Source organism: Crassostrea angulata, chromosome 9, assembly GCF_025612915.1.
Source record: "Crassostrea angulata isolate pt1a10 chromosome 9, ASM2561291v2, whole genome shotgun sequence".
Lineage (NCBI taxonomy): Eukaryota > Metazoa > Mollusca > Bivalvia > Ostreida > Ostreidae > Magallana > Magallana angulata.
The window spans coordinates 11,630,798-11,651,368 of NC_069119.1; the positions used below are offsets into that span (position 1 = coordinate 11,630,798).

The 20,571-nt window shown below is 30.8% G+C and overlaps 1 protein-coding gene across 1 annotated transcript in view; it reads left to right on the forward strand.

Annotated features, from left to right (window-relative positions):
* Nucleotides 1-5,317: 5,317 nt before the first annotated feature.
* Nucleotides 5,318-20,571, forward strand: part of LOC128163383 (uncharacterized) — a 94,241-nt gene continuing 78,987 nt past the window's right edge. Inside the window, exons 1-3 of the mRNA XM_052826966.1 lie at nt 5,318-5,455; nt 9,531-9,596; nt 16,288-16,379. Of these exons, the coding sequence (XP_052682926.1) occupies nt 5,367-5,455; nt 9,531-9,596; nt 16,288-16,379 (247 nt within the window). The 5' untranslated portion in view covers nt 5,318-5,366. The remainder of the gene's footprint in view (nt 5,456-9,530; nt 9,597-16,287; nt 16,380-20,571) is intronic.

Sequence of the window (20,571 nt, forward strand, 5' to 3'; positions counted from 1 at the left end):
ATACTTTAGTCTGACCTCACAAGGGGCATAATTCAAACTACATTTAGCAGAGTATAAAATCAACATGAACACGGATTTTTACTATGTTATTATCACGAAGCCGATAACTGGTACAGTAAATCGTAATAACTCGGCAAATTCGGGGCATACTTAAAAGCACAAAACAAGATGTTTTGGGTTCTAAATAATGATATAAACTAACAGATTGATAAATAAGGAGTTCACTTTTTAAAGTATGTCAAGTTTTATCCAAAATTATCAAGAAATAAGGAATTACGATAAGAAAACGTTAAATTTTAGCCGATAACTGGTACAGTGCCAGTATTGAGCTTGAAAGCTTTTTGTTTATGTATAAACATATAAAATTTGTCAACTTTCTCGGATTATTCAGACACAGCTTACATGAGAAATATTAAACAACGCTTTCACAATAAAAATTTCTTCCACTGAGTTTAGTGAGTACATCTATACGTTATCCAATTAAAAAAATTCATTATTATAATGTATGACATGTCATACTTAAATTTTAAACATAAATAAATTCAATATTGTCGATGATAACTGTAGGGTAGTTTCAATTGTTGGTACATTTATTTTGTTCCTTGCATAACAATGTTTTAAACTTACGAAATGATTAAAAAATACCACAACTGACTGCATCAAAAACCATTTAAGGTGAGCTTTTCCGTTGAAGTGTTTTGTAACATTTTTTGTATCGAGCGATTTTGGTATATATCATCATATCTCAGTTACAGTTTCGTTAATTTGACCTCAAGATCCCAATTTCAAATCACTTTCACTTTTTTTCTCGTCAATTTGAATTAAGATACACTTCCTATACATCATGCTATCTTTTATAAAATATCGTTTTCTGCTGATTTGAGAAACTATTTAAGAAATAGCGAGGCAACTTAAAACTAGTATCTTACTAAGGCGATGATACAGCAAAAAACCGCCCGCCTACACAACCTATAAGACTCCAGCGAGATATCCATCATAGCCTGTATCATTAGAAAAAAAAATAAGTCATTCAATAATTAAGCGTGATTTGCATTCCTTGCTAGTTTGTATTGATCTTTTTGTTGTTAAAAATCCTCGAAACAATATAACAATGACTAAACGTTGATATTTGTAAAATCTATGTAAAAAATTGTTATCGTTTTGATAATTTCGTATGTAGACCATGTTGATAATCGCTACAATTGGGCTTTTGATCTGTTGCCGTTATGCAATCAAGATGTGTACGACTTCTGGATATGGAACAAACTGACATATCAATGGCGTTATGAATCCTTCAACGTTACTACATTATTGTTAAAACTGTCATGTCGAGTTTTTTGATAAGAACTAACTTTTAGCTGAAGGAGGCCGAGTACAGTTCGAGTACGCACGGTTTCATCCAGAGTTTCATTTGTGACGTTTTCTTGGTTGACGCAAGCGTTATGGATTCAACTTTAGATAATCCGCGAAATTTGTCAAAAATAGCTCGTTTGATGCGTAAAATTGATATTATATTGTGGAATCAACATAAATGTCTTGAAGTATAGGCTATATTTGGGCTCGGGTCGAAAACGTGAAGAGCAAGCCTAGCCTTCTGCCACCTTTTCTTATTCTGCCTAATTTAGCCTATGTATGTATTCAAGGGCAGAAATTAAATATATTATATTTATGACCCTTAATATGTGATGTTGTATATATATTTTCATTATTTAAAGTCTAAATGTTGAATAATACTTTGAAGATTACCATTTTTGCCATTATCAAATAAAAAATAGCCATTATCTGATTATTCTGGAAAATTGGGCATACCAAAAAAGAATATGGTTAGACCCCTGAATCAAAGCAGAAGGTAAAAAAATTTTCTTTTGAGGATTTGATGCCTTTTGACAATAACTTTCATATGTGGAACAGAATAAAGATCCCTTTGGCAGAAGTATATACACACACTGACAACTAGTTGTAAAACATCTGAAGATAAAAATGAAAGCGCTAATGGTTAATTTACTCGGTCGGACTTTGTGTTTTTATTCATTTAAGTTATATATATATAAAGCAACGTAATATATATATATATATATATATATATATATATATATATATATATATATATATATATATATATATATATAAAGTATCCTTCGTTTTTATTTGCATACTGTATATTTAATATATGTATTAATTGTTTTAAATATTCTTAAAAGCAAAAGCTCATTGTAGAGTTTTATTATAGAATTATACATATATTGATTGCATTTGTGGGCAACATCCAACGGTGTCCAATGATACTACATTGGTTTAGAACTACTGTGGAGTCATGAGATTTCGTGGTCTAATTTTCGTGGATTTCATTGAAACCTCTCGATCATCCATGAATTAATAAATATTATAAAGTCATTTTTCCTTTTGTTAGTATAAAAAAATAGACGAAATTACGTCCCCAAGAACCAGTAAAATTTAATCAATCCATGAAAACTGCCCCCCCCCCCACGAATTTTAATGATGCTACATATGTTCCACCTTCCTTGTATCTGCTATGCTAGTTATACCGCCGCATTGCAAACAAACCTATATTTAAATTTTTGATTATTGGTCTATGTTGAGATATTTAGTGATCAGTTACATGTACCTTAAATTCTGAAAAAGAGAGAGGATAACATCATTCGATTATATGGAGATTTAAGTATTCAAAATGTAAAAATAAATGCATAAATGATGAATAAAATCCTATTGATGATATTTACTCCTCACTTTGTAGGTAATTATTACCGTTCATTCATGTAAAATGATTTCCTGTGGTCAACATTTTATTATCATTTTATTTTGTACGAACTATACCATGCACCATGCCAATGTTTTTCTCAGATATTCCTCAAATAATTGCTTTGATAAAAATATAATGCAGAGTTTCCGATGATTACATGAAGGAAGCATGAATAAATTACGTTATTAACGCCTAACATGGCCTCTTCCCTTCAGTCAGTTTCCGTACTGTCCTTTCCAGAGACAATCTAATTAAAATCAGCTGTTCTGATACGCTAACGGTCAGAACAGCTGATTTTAATCAGATTGTTCCAGAGATTGTGCTTACGAAAATTTAGGGAAGGATGTGTATATCGTATAACTACGTTTACCGGACAATGCTTAAACCGTTATATTCTATATTAGAATGAAATGTACACCTCCGCATGGAAGTGATTGTCGAAAACAAGAAGGACTCTTGCTCCAATCGCATGACCTGTGACGAAAATATATAACCAGAAACAGGCTCTACTTCCTGTTTCCCTATCTTATCTCAGTATGGTTAAGTCTCTACGAAGTATCCTCTTAAAGATGGAGAAAAACGTATCTAATTACCCGAACTTTGTGAATTGTTGTCTTATCCTCTCCTCACACCCAATTTCAAAGGACATTAAAATAATGATGATATCCGACTTATTTAAAAATAGAATAGGGGATCACGTGACGAAAAAATCCTGACTTTTGATTGCACGATATACCAAGGGTTTGTGAGGAGCGGTGCGAATCAGAAACTTTTGGCTAGCTTTATTTTCTGCGATTCAGTTCAAGATAAATAAATCTTTGTTGCACATAATCCGTTGAATCATCTTATGACACCACAAACCTAGCATGTATCTTTCATCAATTTTAAGATATAATTGTTTTTGATCTTGAGACGTGTTAGTAGTTCCATTATTGTCCATTGTCTCGTACGTGTAGAAGTATGAAGTAATATTCACATACAATCTTCTTTGCCTTTCAATTGAAGAATAAGAATATGAAACCATACAACGTAGTATACATATTTTGACCTGAAATATGTCTATATTTAGCTTGATAGACGGATGAAATTTAGAAAACAAATTATGAAAATAACAACGGTTATAAATATACCGAACAGAAGTCACAATAAAAAAACATGATGTGTGCTTAAAAGAACATGGCCACAATTTTGGACAAAAATCATTTCTTCGTTTTCAGTGTTTACAGTGCTTTAGTAAGTCATTTTTACCCAATCAACATTTCAATGTCATTTGCTGAGTTATAAGCGAGTTACAGAGCTTACAATGATTTGCTATGTAAACAAAGCTTTTTGTTTACATTTTGAATGTTGAAATGAAAATTCCAATTTTAGACCTAAAATGAATGTGTTAAACGTTAGGAACTGTTTATTTATGCTTAGAATAAATAAGAAGGTACTATCCAACCTACGAACATTTGACCATTTCCATAGATATCACAGAACTGACTGTATATATCTACAGGCCCAATGCCGAGTAAGGACCTACCTTTTATTTAGGCCCTAATTTAAAATGCATTGTTTGCTCTTTTATCCAGTCATTTTGAGCATCGTGTAATGAATATGCTATAAGACAAAGTGCATAAGCCAGTGATATTGTGAACATGAAGTTATTATCTTTCACTACGGCTCAGTAATAAACCGGTCAATGTGGTTTCAGAAAGATATTTACACGATTTTTATGCAAAGAAGATAAAATGACATTTCTTTTTAAACATTGCTCGTATATGAAATGGTCTTGGAAAAATGTTGTTTAACTGGTTGAACAAAGTGTGAGAATCATGCTTTCCTTTCATATCTGTATAGAATGTAAGTTCAAAGCAACATATTTTCATCCATATTTCAATTAAAATAAAATCTATCGTGTACTCTACATTGTCATTCTTTTATAACATGTGAAGTTTAAATAAGATACATATACATATCAATTTATTATCGACGATTTAAAAAAAATAAGTTTTGCGTAAAAATTAGGCACATTATTTTGCAACCTACTTAAAACAAACCATTTTAAAAATAATTTGTACTTTAGGATAAGTTTGCTCTTATCAACAGACATCAAAATCCCATTTTAAAAGTGATCAAAACCACTCTGAATGGTATTTTTTCTACAGGATGTAAAAAAAGAGAAATTACGCAAATATACAATCCTAACTAAATATATAGTTTAATATTTTCAAAACAAAAGACTAAAAGATTCATTTTAATAAACCAGCGGCCTTTTTTAGTCTTGTTTTAATAAGATATTAGATCTCCTTGATTTTCGGTAGGTCAATAGAATCATCAAGGAGTATTTTTATCCGTAGCTTAGTTGCATAATTCACTAAATATATTTATACAATTTAACAAGATTTGATGCACAAACTAACAAATTGCATTATAAAAATCTCAGTCTCGATAAGATATCACTTTTCAACTATTTAAAAGAGTTTATAAAAAATCTCTCATCGTCTAAAAAAACACTGTTTATCAGCTGCTCATCAAGGCCTTACAGAACGGAAACATGACAGAGTTCATATAAAATGATAAACCTCCTCCTCTCATGTTGTAGATACTCGGACGAGGAGTGATGGAGACACCATACCAGCTTTTCATGTTGATATCTGTGGTCCTTCCTTATGATGGGTTGTATCAAGTGTCTGCACAGAGTGGCCCCAAGTAAGACATTTTTCTGTAATTTATTTATAGTTAGGCAAAGAAAAAGTTACATCTTTCCATCTGTTGTAACCAACGATTTTGTGTTGCTAAAGTAATGTTGTATAATTAACAGCAATGGTGTTCGCTGTAGAAACTTTAAAAAAAAATGTAAATTCAGTCCAAATATTATTAGGCGATTATGAGAAAGAATACTTATGTCAGTTTGATTGATGAATTTTCTAATGAAACATCGTAATCTATGCTTTAGAAGAGAAAGATTCTCCTATACTGTGTTATTGTTCCATAGGGTAAGCTAAGTATTTTTTTTTTTAATTTCAAAAAACTAATAAGATAATTAAAATAAGATAATATGGTTCATCAATAAAATAGTTATTTAATTAATTAATATCACAATACTTGTTTTGTGATAAAATCCCCAATATATCTGCAAGGATTCACTCATACTGTTGACTTGCTTTTTTTCTTTTACAAACAAACAACAGGTGAAAATTTCACTTTAATTGCTTCTGGGCAATGTCTTATGTAAATGCTGTTTAATGACTGATTTAACGGCTAGTTGGGGTGAAATAGTAAAGAAATAAACAACAGTTTAAATGTTCACAGGAATATGAAATTGGTTGGTCACGTGATGAAATCCTGTGAAGCCCGAAGGGCTTCTCAGTAGATTTGATAATGTACCAACCAACTTCATAACCCATGAACATTTAAACAATGCTGTTATTTATTTATATTTACGTTTGACAAAGACAAATCGTTTAGAACTGTTAAAATTACCGAAATTGTAAGTTTACAATAATCCAAGCTACAAGCGATAAGTGCGTGCATTGACCACTGTGACGTCATGAAGAGTTCATGCAGAATTGAACATTTTCGCTATTTTATAGGTTCATATAAGGAAACATATTTGCAAATGTAATTATTCTGAACTTGAAGTAAGTGACAAATAAGCCAATAACGCGCTGATTATGAATACAGTAAAATAAGCTAATAACGAACACGTTTAAAGTCAGATCAAAAATATGTTTTACAACATACACCATAGCATAATATTGAAATCTCATACCATAGCATTTGAATATCATTGCATATCATTAGATTCTCATTTGTCATAGTATTCCATTGCATAGCATATACCATTACTTCGACTCGGTTTTTAATAATTTTATTTTAAGGAATATATTTTTTCATTGCAGATAAGTGGTATACTTTAGTTTTTTTTTTTTAAAACTTTACTTCTTTAATAAAAATGACTGTATAATGAATTGACGCCTATAGTTAAATGGTTTCCATTTCACCTAGGGTTTTAACATACTGTGAAGCAAACGGATAGAAAGATTAATTACACACGAGACTCAAAATGTCAAAATGGGGTTAATATATATCAATGACAGCTATATTAAATTTCATAAAAGTTAGTGGTGCGATCGTTTCTTATTAAAATGAGATTTCTTATTGAAGTATAAGAACAGAATATTGTAAAAAAGAAAACAATAAACATTCAGCAAAATTAACAGTTCTAATGTGTGTAGTTAACTTCAGACTGATTAATGAACAAATGTGTCTGAGAAGCAACTATTTTATAATTGTATGCATTTTATGACATATGTGTGTGTCTATTCTTTTGAATTATCAAAAATTAAAAAAAAAAAAAAAAGAAGAATGATGAATATGTAACAAATAATAGAAAGTTGCATTGAACAGGAAAATAAAGTTAAATATAAGTGGAGTCTAAACATTCAAACTGACAGATTTTAATATAGAGAATTTATAAATTTCAGTAAAAACACGAGTGTATGTCTATCTTACTTTCAATGATATACATTATTACAAATTGCAGGGTTTTATTTGTTAAATCCTAGATTCTGATACAGTAAAAAAAATAAACAGAACCAAAAAACAAAAGTCATTTTTAAAGAACTTTGTAACATTCTTAATGAATCAAAAAAGAAATGTGAGTATTTTACTTGCATGACAATATTACCTGATGTTAGAAAATGAATATGATAAACATCATTTGTAACTAGTTTGATGAAAAGTGTTATAATGAATAAAAAAAACAACAACTTACATTTACAATCAAACTACACCCTTTTCCTTTACCTTTTCCAAACACAAAATTTTGCATATTCATTGATAAAGAATTATATCTTGTTGTCAAAAAAGGGAAAGCTACATATATTGTTATTTGAATTTGGTGATTGCTTTGGAACAAAAATATACTAATATGCACTTTATCGCTATTTTGTTGAACGGAAAACAATGAAGCAGAATCATGCCTTCTGTATATATTGTTAGCATTCAATAAAGCTTTGCAGAATTCTCCTGATATCAAAACGTACTGTATTGATGAAAATCAGACCTTCTGTATATATTGCTAGCATTAAATAAAGCTTAAAGTTTGCAGAATTTTCCCGATATTATAACGTAGTGCATTGATCAAAATCAATTAAGACGAAGATTTCCTTTTATATCCCCATACTCTTCCCCTTATTTGAAATAAATGCAATGTTTGTGTATTTTAACAATCTGCAATGGATTTGACATGTTTCTGATAAGGCAAGAAACTAAAATTAGATATAGAACAATCAACTTTTAAACAGCACAATCTATACATTATGCATAATTTAAGAGTTTTGAGTTCGTTCAATGATTACAAAGGTTCACATTAATTCTTTAATTGTATTTCCAAAACTATATGATGCAATACTACATTTATAGCATAACTATCATGTAAGTTGAAGCAGAATATGATATCATGAAATAAACATCACTGTATATTATTTAAATTATTTATGCCCTGCGAATTTTCGCCCTTCTACCCTTGCGAACGGTTTTGAACTCACCAAGACACAGCTATAAAGAGAAAATAGTTATTTCTTATAACACAGTTTCAAAAACTGAATTGTGCTCAATCTTAAGGTGAAATAACACACATTGAAAAGGTTACTCAAATTAATAGTAAATTGTTTGATTATGAAAGATATAATGAAAAATAAACTATACAAATGTATAATAAGCGAACATTTGCAGTTGGAGGATAAAACATGAATATCTAAAAACAAAAATTCAATGCAGTACAATGCAGTACAATGTATGTAACAACAAAACCGCCTGCGTGATTCGAACTCACGATGTACGGATCACAAGACCGACACTTTATCCACTTAGCTATGGAGTAAGTTACCAATATTACTGTCGATGAAATTCTTTTGATAAAACGAAATTTGAATGTGTTTTCAATCAGAGGTCGGTCATTCTGTGATGGTGTGTTATTCCAACTTAAAGGGACGTGGTCACGATTTTGGTCAAAAATTATTTTTCCATTTTTAATGTTTACAATGTTTTATCAAGGCATTTTTAATAGGCAACGAAAATTTGAGTATCATTTGTTGAGTTTTAAGCGAGTTACAAAGCTTACCATTCTTTGCTATGTAAACAAAACTTTTGTTTACATTATAAATGTTAAAATAAAAATTCCTGTTTTAGACCTGAAATGAATGTGTTAAACGTTAGGAACTGTTTATTTATGCTTAAAAGGAATAAACAGATAGACAAATCTGCTTAGAAAAGATTTTTACTGGTATATTGAACCTATGTAAACAAAAAAGGGCACGAACCTTGTTTACATGACTAAGAGTTGTGAGCTTTGTATCTTGCTTCTAACACTACAACTGACTCTCAAACTTAACTTGATCATTAGAAATATAATCCTAAATCATTGTAAATAATAAATATATTAAAATTGAATTTGACCAAAATCGTGATCATGCCCCTTTAAATTTGCCTGATGGCAACGAGAGCAAAGGGGGAGAAAATAAAATTTCCCTCTGTACAGTATTAACTGCACTCATTTAATATACATAAACATGTAAGCGTCAACTTGTCATAAAATGTCCTTTAGTTTTTTCACTTTAAATTTGTAAATATACATTTTAATATTTTTTCCTTGTTGCACTGTATATGTTTACTCAACAGTCAACAAGAACGAGCCACAACTCAGAGGGATATATGGCCATGGGAATTTTAGTTTGTTGATCATCCATCCTTCTTAACCAATTTAAATGATTTTTTTCAGTGTCTGCTATAGGCAAGTGACCTACTACACCAGGGCGAGAGTGTGTGCCTACGGGACCTGGCAAAGGTTAGACTGTTATATTTTACTGTGAAATCAATATAATTCGCGGTGGCTCAATATGCGTGGTATTGATGGATAGCTCTCACCCAAGAACATCATCGACGGAATCTGATTATAACAGATTTAATTTTCCTACTGAAGCTGAAAAGCGACGCATCCACGAAATAACATCCCTACGAATAATTAAAAAAACCCAAACACACCACAATCCAGGAACATGGTTCCCAGTAAATTAAATGATTTCACAGTATAGTATATAACATCTATATGCATATCTTACAAGAAATTTATATTTTGTACCGCGATAAGTTTGCACAATTTGATGTATCGGGAGTGTATGTGATTGATGTAAAGGTATCAATTAAGGAATAAAGAATCATTCTTTAAGTATTCTGAGGTGATAATTTCGGTCGGGGCGTGATTAAATCAAATAAAGCCCGAAGGGCTTTATGATAGATTTGATCACGACTCATAATATTTTTATTAAATGCAAGGATATCCCCAAAAACCTCAGCTTTGAAGAAATTCATGAAATGTTTATCTTGATTGTTTGAAACAGTATTGTCTGCAAGAACAAGGGACGTTATTGGCCGAAATTTGCCGTGTTTCAAATATGCACAGCACCAAACATTTTAAAAAGCCTTGAATTTATCAAAATCAATCGCATATAACTTATATATGTGACTTAAACATATATATCATGAAATTTATGTTGAAAACTGTTCCATTTTTAGCAAGACGTCGAAATTTTAAACGCGACGCCATGCATATTTACGGGAGAAGTAGGTCTACCTGTGTTGTAAAATATACCGGTATCTGTTCATGAGTTTCGGGCTTGTGAACCACAAATTTGCATGCGTTTCATTTCAATATCATTGAACTTTTAAAATTATAAGGGTTTAAATACAAAATTGTATATATTTTCGCCTATATGACTTACATGTATATACTTCTGATGCATAATGCCATATTGCATCTTTTCTAATCAAGAAATTTTCTGTTGATTTGAGACACTATTCCAAGGTGTAGTGAGTCAGTCACATGTAAATACAAGTACCTTACGGCTTCCATTGGTTGTTCACTAAAGTACAGGAAGCAAAAGGTTTCATAATATTTCTGATAACAAGTCTTAATTTTAAATGCATGAACAATGAACTCGAAGAAGGCAGGGGAAAAGGGGGAGGGGGGTCTTCGATCCTCTGAAAGTTTGATAAGCAATCTCAATAGCATTGGATGCAAAAGAAATAGAAATTGGAATGACTGGACTGGACTTGAAAGATGTTAAAAAAAATTGGAACTGTTCATGTTTCACAATATTGTTCGCACCCAAATCTACACTCAGAGAGAGAGAGAGAAAGAGAAAGAGAGAGAGAGAGAGATTTTACACGTGTTGTTTTTTTGCTTAAACAACGTAGTATGTAAAAAAAAATCAATTTTCACACAAAGAGTGTGTAAGAATCATGTTATACATTAAAAACACTATAAAATACTTTATTGTCAAACATATTTCTATTTTCTTCGAACTTGAAAAACTTTATCACGGAAAGAGCACGTGGTGTAGCTCGATGGCTGATTTGATTGACAGGTGTAATACGTGGACTCAGACTGAAACTGCTTGTTGCTTGTTGTTCTATTACAATGTGCATTACATTAAACGATAACATATAAGTGAATTACAAATTAATTAAATATCTCTCTCTCTCTCTCTCGATCGAATATTTTAAGACACGATTATGGAAGGAACTCTATCTAAGTGTTTAAAATGTCTGATAAAGATGGAGTCAAAAACCTTAAGACAAGATCATAGAAGGAACTTTATCTAAACGTTTAAAGTGTCTTATAAAGATTAAGTCAAAAACTTTAAGACAAAATCACGGAAGGAACTTTATAAACCGATCCACTGATTCTACGATTCCTTCTATAAAAACGAATATACCACATTCACAGTGTAGGAACGGAAGTGAACAGATATGGGCAGCGCTGTTTGTCGAAGCAAATAAACAAGTAGAAGAGGTAGCTCTGCGAACAGTTGAAGATTTTAATCAATCAAATTGATAAATGGATGTAAAAAAAACAAACAAAACTTCCTTAACAATTCGATACGTTACGGTTATAAACTTGCACAAGTATAAACAGTTGTATTCCTTTTGCAACATGATTTTCAATGAACTTTTAGACAATCAAATTCCAAGGTCACATTCCAAAATTGAAATCATTATGATTATTTTGTAGGAAATACAATCATTAATATATTACGACTGAATAGGGGACATGTGGAGGTAGATATATACTTTAAGAAAATAATCTGATAATTTGATATCATTGCAAATAAAAGTAGAAAAAATCCTCAGAATATCATGAGTTGTCATTATTTCATACTGTACGCGTAACGCAATTTTAAGCATATATTTAGAATTTTACTGTACGCGTAGTTCTACAATTCAGCATTGGTTTGTAATGGTAAGTTAACTCAATAGAATGACCATTGTATGAATAAACTCATCAATTCAATAAATTTCAATGATGAAAACAAGTATTTTTGCTGCAGCTTTTTGTAATTGATAGTTTTTTAAACGACATTGCACAAATCCATTTAGAAAGCTGCCATATGCACACGAGTGTTTTTTTGAAAACAACTAAATAGGTTTTGGATTAATGATATTTAAAAGCGGAGTTCTAGTACAAGTATTTGGATTCAAGTATTTATATTGACAAGTGGAACTAGAAACTTTATTTATAATAATTATATTTACAGTATACGCAATTGATATCAAAACTTTTAATATAAAAACTAGACTTTGACCCGTGCGTGCACGGGTTGCCATTGCATATGATATCGGACATTAACGTATTGTTGGCATTTACATAACCAAGCTTTAAGCCTACAATAATACTATTAATTTCACTACACTCTGCTTAGTAAGAATAATCTAAATGTGTCTCGGGACAGGCCTTCACCACAGTTAAAACACCTCCCATATACCTGTAATGTAGCAAAAATTTGCAGAATCGCTCCCAAGCGATTTTTGAGAAAAATAATGAGGCTGCATTGAAAATAACAGTCAAATTATTCATAACAAACCATTTTGAGGCTGTGAATACCTTTCATCTAAAACTTTATTTATATTAATGAAGAATTCAACACTTTTTCACCAACGTTTTTTACTCACTTCGAATCTACACACCATGTTGACATTCGGAACTTCTGGATTTTTCATATTAAATGTACTGAGTTATATTATCTCCCGTATTTCCTTTGATGAACAGAATATATGACAAATTTTCAATGAAAATTAACACGTATTTGTAATATCGTTTGAGTTTATCCATGCAAATGTGATATGTGGAAACATAAAGTAAGGAGCCTTTCATGATTTAGCGTGAATGTAATGCGCATGGGCAATATTGTAAAATCCCAAAAATCTAGATGATTTCCGGATTTTTAAAAGGAATTTTCGTTCATTATTAGTAAGCGAAGCTTGATTGGGAAGTTATAAAAAAAATTGGTAATCTTCAAGAACCAATGATGTTTGAAATATATAAAACAAAAGACAGTTCTCTTCCGATTTCTCGGTATTAAAGCCCAAAAACTCGAGTCTATTATTTTAATATAGTAGTATAGATAACTAGATGACATATTTTACAAATTAATGGGCTTTGTTTTTTTTTTTGTATACATTTGTGTCTGATTTTTTTCTTAATTGGTTTTTTAGCCTTTTTAGAAAAAATGAGTCTTACAAAACGTAATAATGTCAACAAAAATATTATAGCTCATTGTAATGTTCGAAGCTACGCATACAAATGTTCATCTGCAAATCAGACCTACCCGTACATACTTATAAGAGCTACGCGTACAGTGAGCAATATCGAGGCATTGCAAAACCCTTGAAATTCAAAGAATGCATTGCTTCCTTCATATATTATATAGATATTTTGAAATTTTAAGATTGAAATGACGAACATAACGATTAACTTATTCTAGTTAACAACCGTATAAAAATCGCGATACTGTCCCTCCAGATATTAGTTTTTTACGTATTTTCCGTCTACAATGTACATTGTACAATCAAAATACTGTTCGCAGCGCTATTTGTTCTCTCGCTTCGACAAAACATCACTACCTAAAACTGTACATGCACTTATGTTCCTACAATGTGACATGTGCATGTACATCACAAACATGCATTATAGAAAAAAAAATTAAAATAACACAAAATATAAAATTATATTATTCTTTTTGAGAAAGTACAATTGTTTTCATCAGCCCTAAAATTTGATTTCGTTGAATAGAGTTCGTAAGGAAATATTACGGGAGACAATATATGTTCTACCGTTATAATTCTACGCGCCATTTAAATTGATCAGACTACTGCATATACGATCTTATATTATAGTTACAAAGTGACTTAAACATGATTTACACAAAAAAGAAATTATTAGTGTTTTGATTAAGCCTTTCAATATGTCGGCGATGTCCAGTGGAAAAAAAGCTATAGGTCTAAGCGATGTTCGTCTTGTAATTTGTTCTTGTTGTTGTTTTCTATTCCCCCCCCCCCCCCTTAGTTTCTCTTTAGTAAATGAATACATAGTTTAGTTTGTTAAAAATAACTAAATAAAACAAAAAAGGATTGTTCTAGAATTCTCCATTTTTTTTTTACATATATACGGTATGTATACACCGGGTATTACACGTTGTTTAGCCGTGTTGCACTTACCGTACGTGTTCGTAAGCTGTACTGTATGCATGATTTAAGAATCAGTGGAACAATATTTAGGGCTAAATAGTAACTTATCAATTTTAAATGCATTCTTCTAATCAGCTTCTCACTCAGCCTCGATAGCGTTGTTGACGTCGATAACAATAGATAAAAACGTTATTGACGTAAGTAAGATATCGTTAACACGTGACAACCAACACCATTTCAAGTGTATGAATAAATGATGAAATCATGTGCTAGCACGTAAACTATAAAAGTGGATGTCGCATGTGAAAGTGTCTAATTTTAACGAAAACTACTCATAAAACATCATATTGTTACGCATTTAAACGAGTATTCCATGTTAAGCGCACATTAGTGACGTCATGATGAAAAATTACGTCATTTTAGTATCAGTAGGATTTCGCTAATAACATAAAATAACGCAGACAAAGACGTTGAAAGTATCGTAAATTTTGCGGCCAAATAATGCCAATACTGTATCTTGTTCTTTTCATCTCGGATATTTCTTTGTGAAGTTGTAATTTACTATGAAATGACAAACTGTGATAAACAAACTTCTGTGAATCATATTTTGATCGCAAAGGCTCCGCTCGAAGCAAAGGTATATTATTGTCGTCCAATACGAAAATAGGTTTGATATACATTCCTCAGTAAAGAAATTTTTATTCTGATAAAATGATGGAGATAACATTTTATTTTAATCTAGTTTATTCTAAAGGTTTGATTGACATGCAAAAATTTATTAGCATCCAAATAACTTTCATAACAAAAAAATGCAGCTTTTGATAAAAAAATTTCTAAGCAATTGTATGTGCACATCACGTAAAATGTACAGTCGATTTAAGCATATCTTTTACAACATACACCATATCATAGCATTACATTGATATCTCACAGCATAGCATTGAAATCTCATACCATAGCATACAATCTCATAGAATCGCATTCGTCATATCATACCATAGCATATCCATACAACATTATTTTAACTCGGTTTTAAATGTTTTTATTTGAAAAAATAAATGTTCACATTTTGGTAAACTTTAGCTTCTTATTATTATACTTCAAAACATGTGGAAGTCTTCTGTGTATGGAGGTGTTTTTGTTCAAATCTCATAATTAACCATACCATAGCATAGCATACCATATCATAAAGCCCTTTATTTTAATTTCTCATTGCTAAGCATACAAATCTCATAGCATAGCATACAAATCCCATAGCATAGCATACACATCTCATAGCATAGAATACAAATCTCATACTTTATCATTAAAATCGCATATCATAGCATAGCATACAATTGTTAAAGATATGCATGAAATGACTGTAACAAGAAGATCTTTAAGAAATACAAGAAAATCAAAGAAATCTTTAATTTCACTGCATTTAAATTGGGTTTCACTGTTTCATTACAAAAAATAAGGTTATGAGAAAACGAAACAAAGTGCAGACACTACTGCTAATGATTTCGGTTGTCAAATATTTTGTTCAATTTCAGAAACAATGTAATTTCTTTTATGGCCTAATACTGTCAACCATATGCCTTAGATAACTTTTATAAACAAAAACATGCACGTAATGCTTAAGAGTACTGACCGAGAAAAAAGCTCTATTTAAAGATGTAGGAAAATGATCATTTTTAAAGCTAAAAAAATTGGATTATTTCTTCACTTAATATTTGTTTATGGCCAAATATACCATTTATGAATGAATCAGATCTAATAGTTAATTAGTTGGCCCCCTGCCTCCTTAAGAGAGCTTGCTGTTTGAATTACAACACATAACATATGCTTATGATTCTGTTTTCAGTTGTTGTACCGTTAAATCTTAAAAACTATTTCATTTATGACCTAATGCTATTAACTGTATGCCTTACATCATTCCTATAAAGAAATAAAATGTACATGGCAGTATGCTTAAGCGTATTATGCTGTATAAACTACAACATATATCATATGCTTATGTTTTTTTTCAGTTGTTGTTACTACAAATATGTCACGAAATGTAATTTACGGACCATAAGTTATTGTTGTTCAGGCTATACCGATGTAGGCGGGAGATGTGAACGTAAGCATTTGTTATTTGTAAATTTTCCCTTATTATTAATCGCTGAGTTTGTCAACTTGACAGGGAGCAATACATACACAGTTAACACTAAATCAATTTTAAAATTTACAACAACATCATTTCCCCTTTTTGTTATACATTTTAGTCTTTATATAAACATTTAATATTATAAAGACCCACACAATTGTATGTGTGTGTTTTTAAATACAATTCACAGTATATAGATATTGTAGAATTTTTTTTCAAAAGGATATGTATGTATTAGCTACAATTTATTTACGAATTTTTCAGCCGAATGTTTTGGGATGACAGACAGACAAGGTTGCAGTAATGTTGGTGACTGTGTGGGACCAGACACCTGTCGCTGTGACTCTGGTTATAGAGGACCCAAGTGTAACAACAGTAAATATCTTGACAGACAGAAAGAAACATAGATAATTTAATAAATAGATAGATATAGATATATATAGATGGATAGATAGATAGATATATTGATAAATAGACAGACAGACAGATAGATACACAAATAGATAGATAAATAAATAGATAGATAGATAGATAGATAGATAGATAGATAGATAGATTGATTAGATAGATAGATAGATAGATAAAAGATAGATAGACATATTGATAAACAGATACAGAAAGATAAATAGATAGTTTCACAATAGAGACAGTGAGGCACAGATGGATGGTTAATTGATTGATGGATAAATAGATAATTAGACAACAGTAACTATCTTAACTATCTTAACAGATAGATAGGCAGATAGATAGATATATAGACAGACAGCCAGACAGATAGATAGAGAGATAGATAGAAATATAGATACACAAATATAAAGAAAGAGAGGCAGAGATAAATGGTTGGATAGATGGATAGAAAAATATATTATTAGATAGTTTAAAGAATAGATAAACAAAGGAATTTATGGGGGTAGAAAGTGCCAATATCAGTATAATAATGTTATCTAAAAATAATTCAGTATTTTTTTAAGAAGAGATCAAATTTTGAGTTAAAAACACCAAATGTCTTACAAGTACATAGTATGTGATAATGAAGTGCTAGGAGGATTGAAAATTTTACATGATGTGTTAACGTCGTTCATCAATTATCGTTGAATTTTAATTTCGTGGATTTTGTTGTTCGGTTGATCATCAAAATTAAAGGTTCATTAAAGTGCAATATCTCATAACATATTGTATTGATAAGATAAATGGTCATGTATTTTCGTATTAATAAAACTGTAATATTAAACCTAATTCACGAAATTTAATGTCCATAAATATAACTGACTTCTTAGTATGTTTCTTAATGTAATAGAATGTAACAAATTTCGTTCAGTGATAAAGCTTGTTGAATGTATGAAAATGACATTACAATTTACATGACGTTTTAGGTAATAAAGTGAATTGAGTTATTAAAATCAAACAAATAAAGAGAAAAAAAAACAATTGTAAAATTAGATTTGTCTACACTCTATATCTGAAAGGTATTCTTTGTTCAGATACAACGGTTTTCATAATTTCGTGAGCATCAACGTGTATTGATCCGGTGAAAACCTAAGTTTCAAGGATACGTTAAACCAATGCTACTGATTCTGTATATACAATATATTTTACAAATATTGACTGGGGTTGAGAGCAACATTTTTATATTAGCCCCGAGGGACGAAATATTGACCGCTAAGCGATTAATAAGAATAGAGGGAATATTCCCTAGATAGTATTCCTAGCCGGTCAATATTAAAAAAATATTGACTGGTCAATATTTTTCGGACGAGCTAATATTACAAGTATTGACTATTTGTCTATATAGAGTTATGTAGTTAGAATATACTACTGAATAAAAAAAATATTGGATTTTGCAATCTAATGAACATTTCATAGAATTACTCAGCGACGAAATCCCCCCCCAAGAAAAAAATTATTCAACGAATAATGATGAATACCAATTATATCTCAGAGCAGGAAAATTCATTGATTGATTAAATGTGATTTTTTTCTACCAGAGATAGCTTGTTCAGAAACAAAACCATGTTACCCCGGCAACTGTCCAAGTGTAGACAACTGTCAGTGTTCGGAGGGTTTTGGAAGTCCAAACTGCACGACGAGTAAGTAAACATAAGACCATCACCGCTGTACTTGTATTTAAAACATTATATCCATTTAATGGAAGTCAATTGTTGTCTTTGCAAATGATGAAATAGAAGTGCTAAAAACGAAACTTTGGGTTGATTGGATATTTCTTTAATATGTCTTAGCTTTCTTAAAAAAACATACATACTCACATTTAGTAGAAAAGAAAACTTTATTCGTAAAGAAGAACATACGATGTAGCTATGGCATATGCCAGCCGTCCAAAGTCGCCAAATTCATTCGATAACAAAGTGTGAAAAATCTAAAGTACAGGATTTATCGTGATTGAAAAGGCCTTGTTTTCAGGTTGAATCTCATTTCAATTAAAAACGTTTTGAAATGAAATTGCATATGGTGGATGTTGGAAGATAAGATAGAAAAAGCAGTGGTATCAAAAGAATACAGAGGACAAATCGTTTAAAATATTGAATTAAACATACATGAAAACAAATTAGTTACATTTAAGGAATTTAAATTTAGAACGAGTTTTTATAAGGTAACTCACTACATAAAGGCTTATACGCTTTTGATACGTCACAAGATCTAGATTTAAATGATTTGTTAAACTGTTTGCAATGACTGTTTTGGATGAATATTATCACAGCCTTGTGATTCTTATCAGGTATCTGAACCGCAGGTCCGTCTTGGTTTAAATCTACTGAATCATTTTTTATGAAACTCATAATTATTTTTTATCCAAAATTGCATGCTTTCGTCTTTATGACTAAAATAAATCTTATATATGGTGCTATTTTTCCTAATCAATGAATAATCTGCTGATTTGAGGTGTACAGAGACACCTTAAAAATTCGTTCTTTGCTATTTATCAATTATCCTATAATTATTTTAGTCCTGGCCTCGCCAATAATCACATTGGCTTCGGCAGTGCTGGCTTATAACCACCCAATGAAAAGGATGGATGTTTATAACTACACTACTGATGCCACGACTGTAAGTGGTAGCGGAAGTGGTGATAGCGCTTCCATCTGGGCTAATTTCAATCGATTCAATAAAATCAGAGGAGCTGTGTCCGCAGCATTTGGCATGGGGTCTAAGCTATCTGCGCCACCTAGCTATGTCACTAGCTCAAAGATTGGAGTGGCTGTAGCAACAATGGAATGGCAATTGGAGAAACTCATAAGTATATGATTGTGTTATTAGTGGCCTTTATTTGTACATATCTGAAGTATATTTATTGATTAATTCTGACTTTTTGATCAACAACCAGTTAAATAACATTTTGGTTTTTTTTTTGCTATGAAAACCAACTATCTCGTCCAGATTTGACCTTGTTACGACCAAGCTTAATTCTTAAATTTGTCAAACCTTGCATTTTACAATTGACAATATATCAAGAAAAACATATTTATTAAACTCTCATTTGTTTGTTATTACATGTGCATTGAGTGTTATCGTATTTCGTATCTTTTTTTTAGACAATGCACTTACTAGACAGGGAGGAAGCTCTAGCACATGTAGTGAGGTTTCGACGAACAACCCAGGTAGCATCTTACAAGAATGTCGGATAGAGTTCACCAATGTTCTTGCCATCGACAGCGGAGATGTGTAAATAAAAATATGTTTCTATAAAACAGGCGGTAAAATGTCAGGTTTAAGAGATTCAACAGCTCGCTGACATCAAGAACAAATGAGTTCTTTACAGTTCTATGTCTACATCTAAAGGAATAATGTTAACTTTGAAAACGATGGATATTTAGTAACATTAATAACAAGTAATATTTAGTGAAATTTCAGTCAGCTGAAAGTGACCTTTACAGTCACATATATTTAATGTTTCTTACATATAAATGGAGTGATATTTAAATTCATATTGATAAATTTGTCTCAAATAAGAAGTATTTTCTTGAGCTACATATAATTAAAGAGAGCATTATGATTTAGATTCTTTCTTTTATTAAAAAACTGTCAAAAACATTATCTTTACACAAGATGTTTTCATAGATATAATGGATATTTTCTTAATATTAAATACTTTCATTATTTTGTTCACAGATTCAAATTGACATTTCAAGTTGAGAATGGTGGGTTTGAA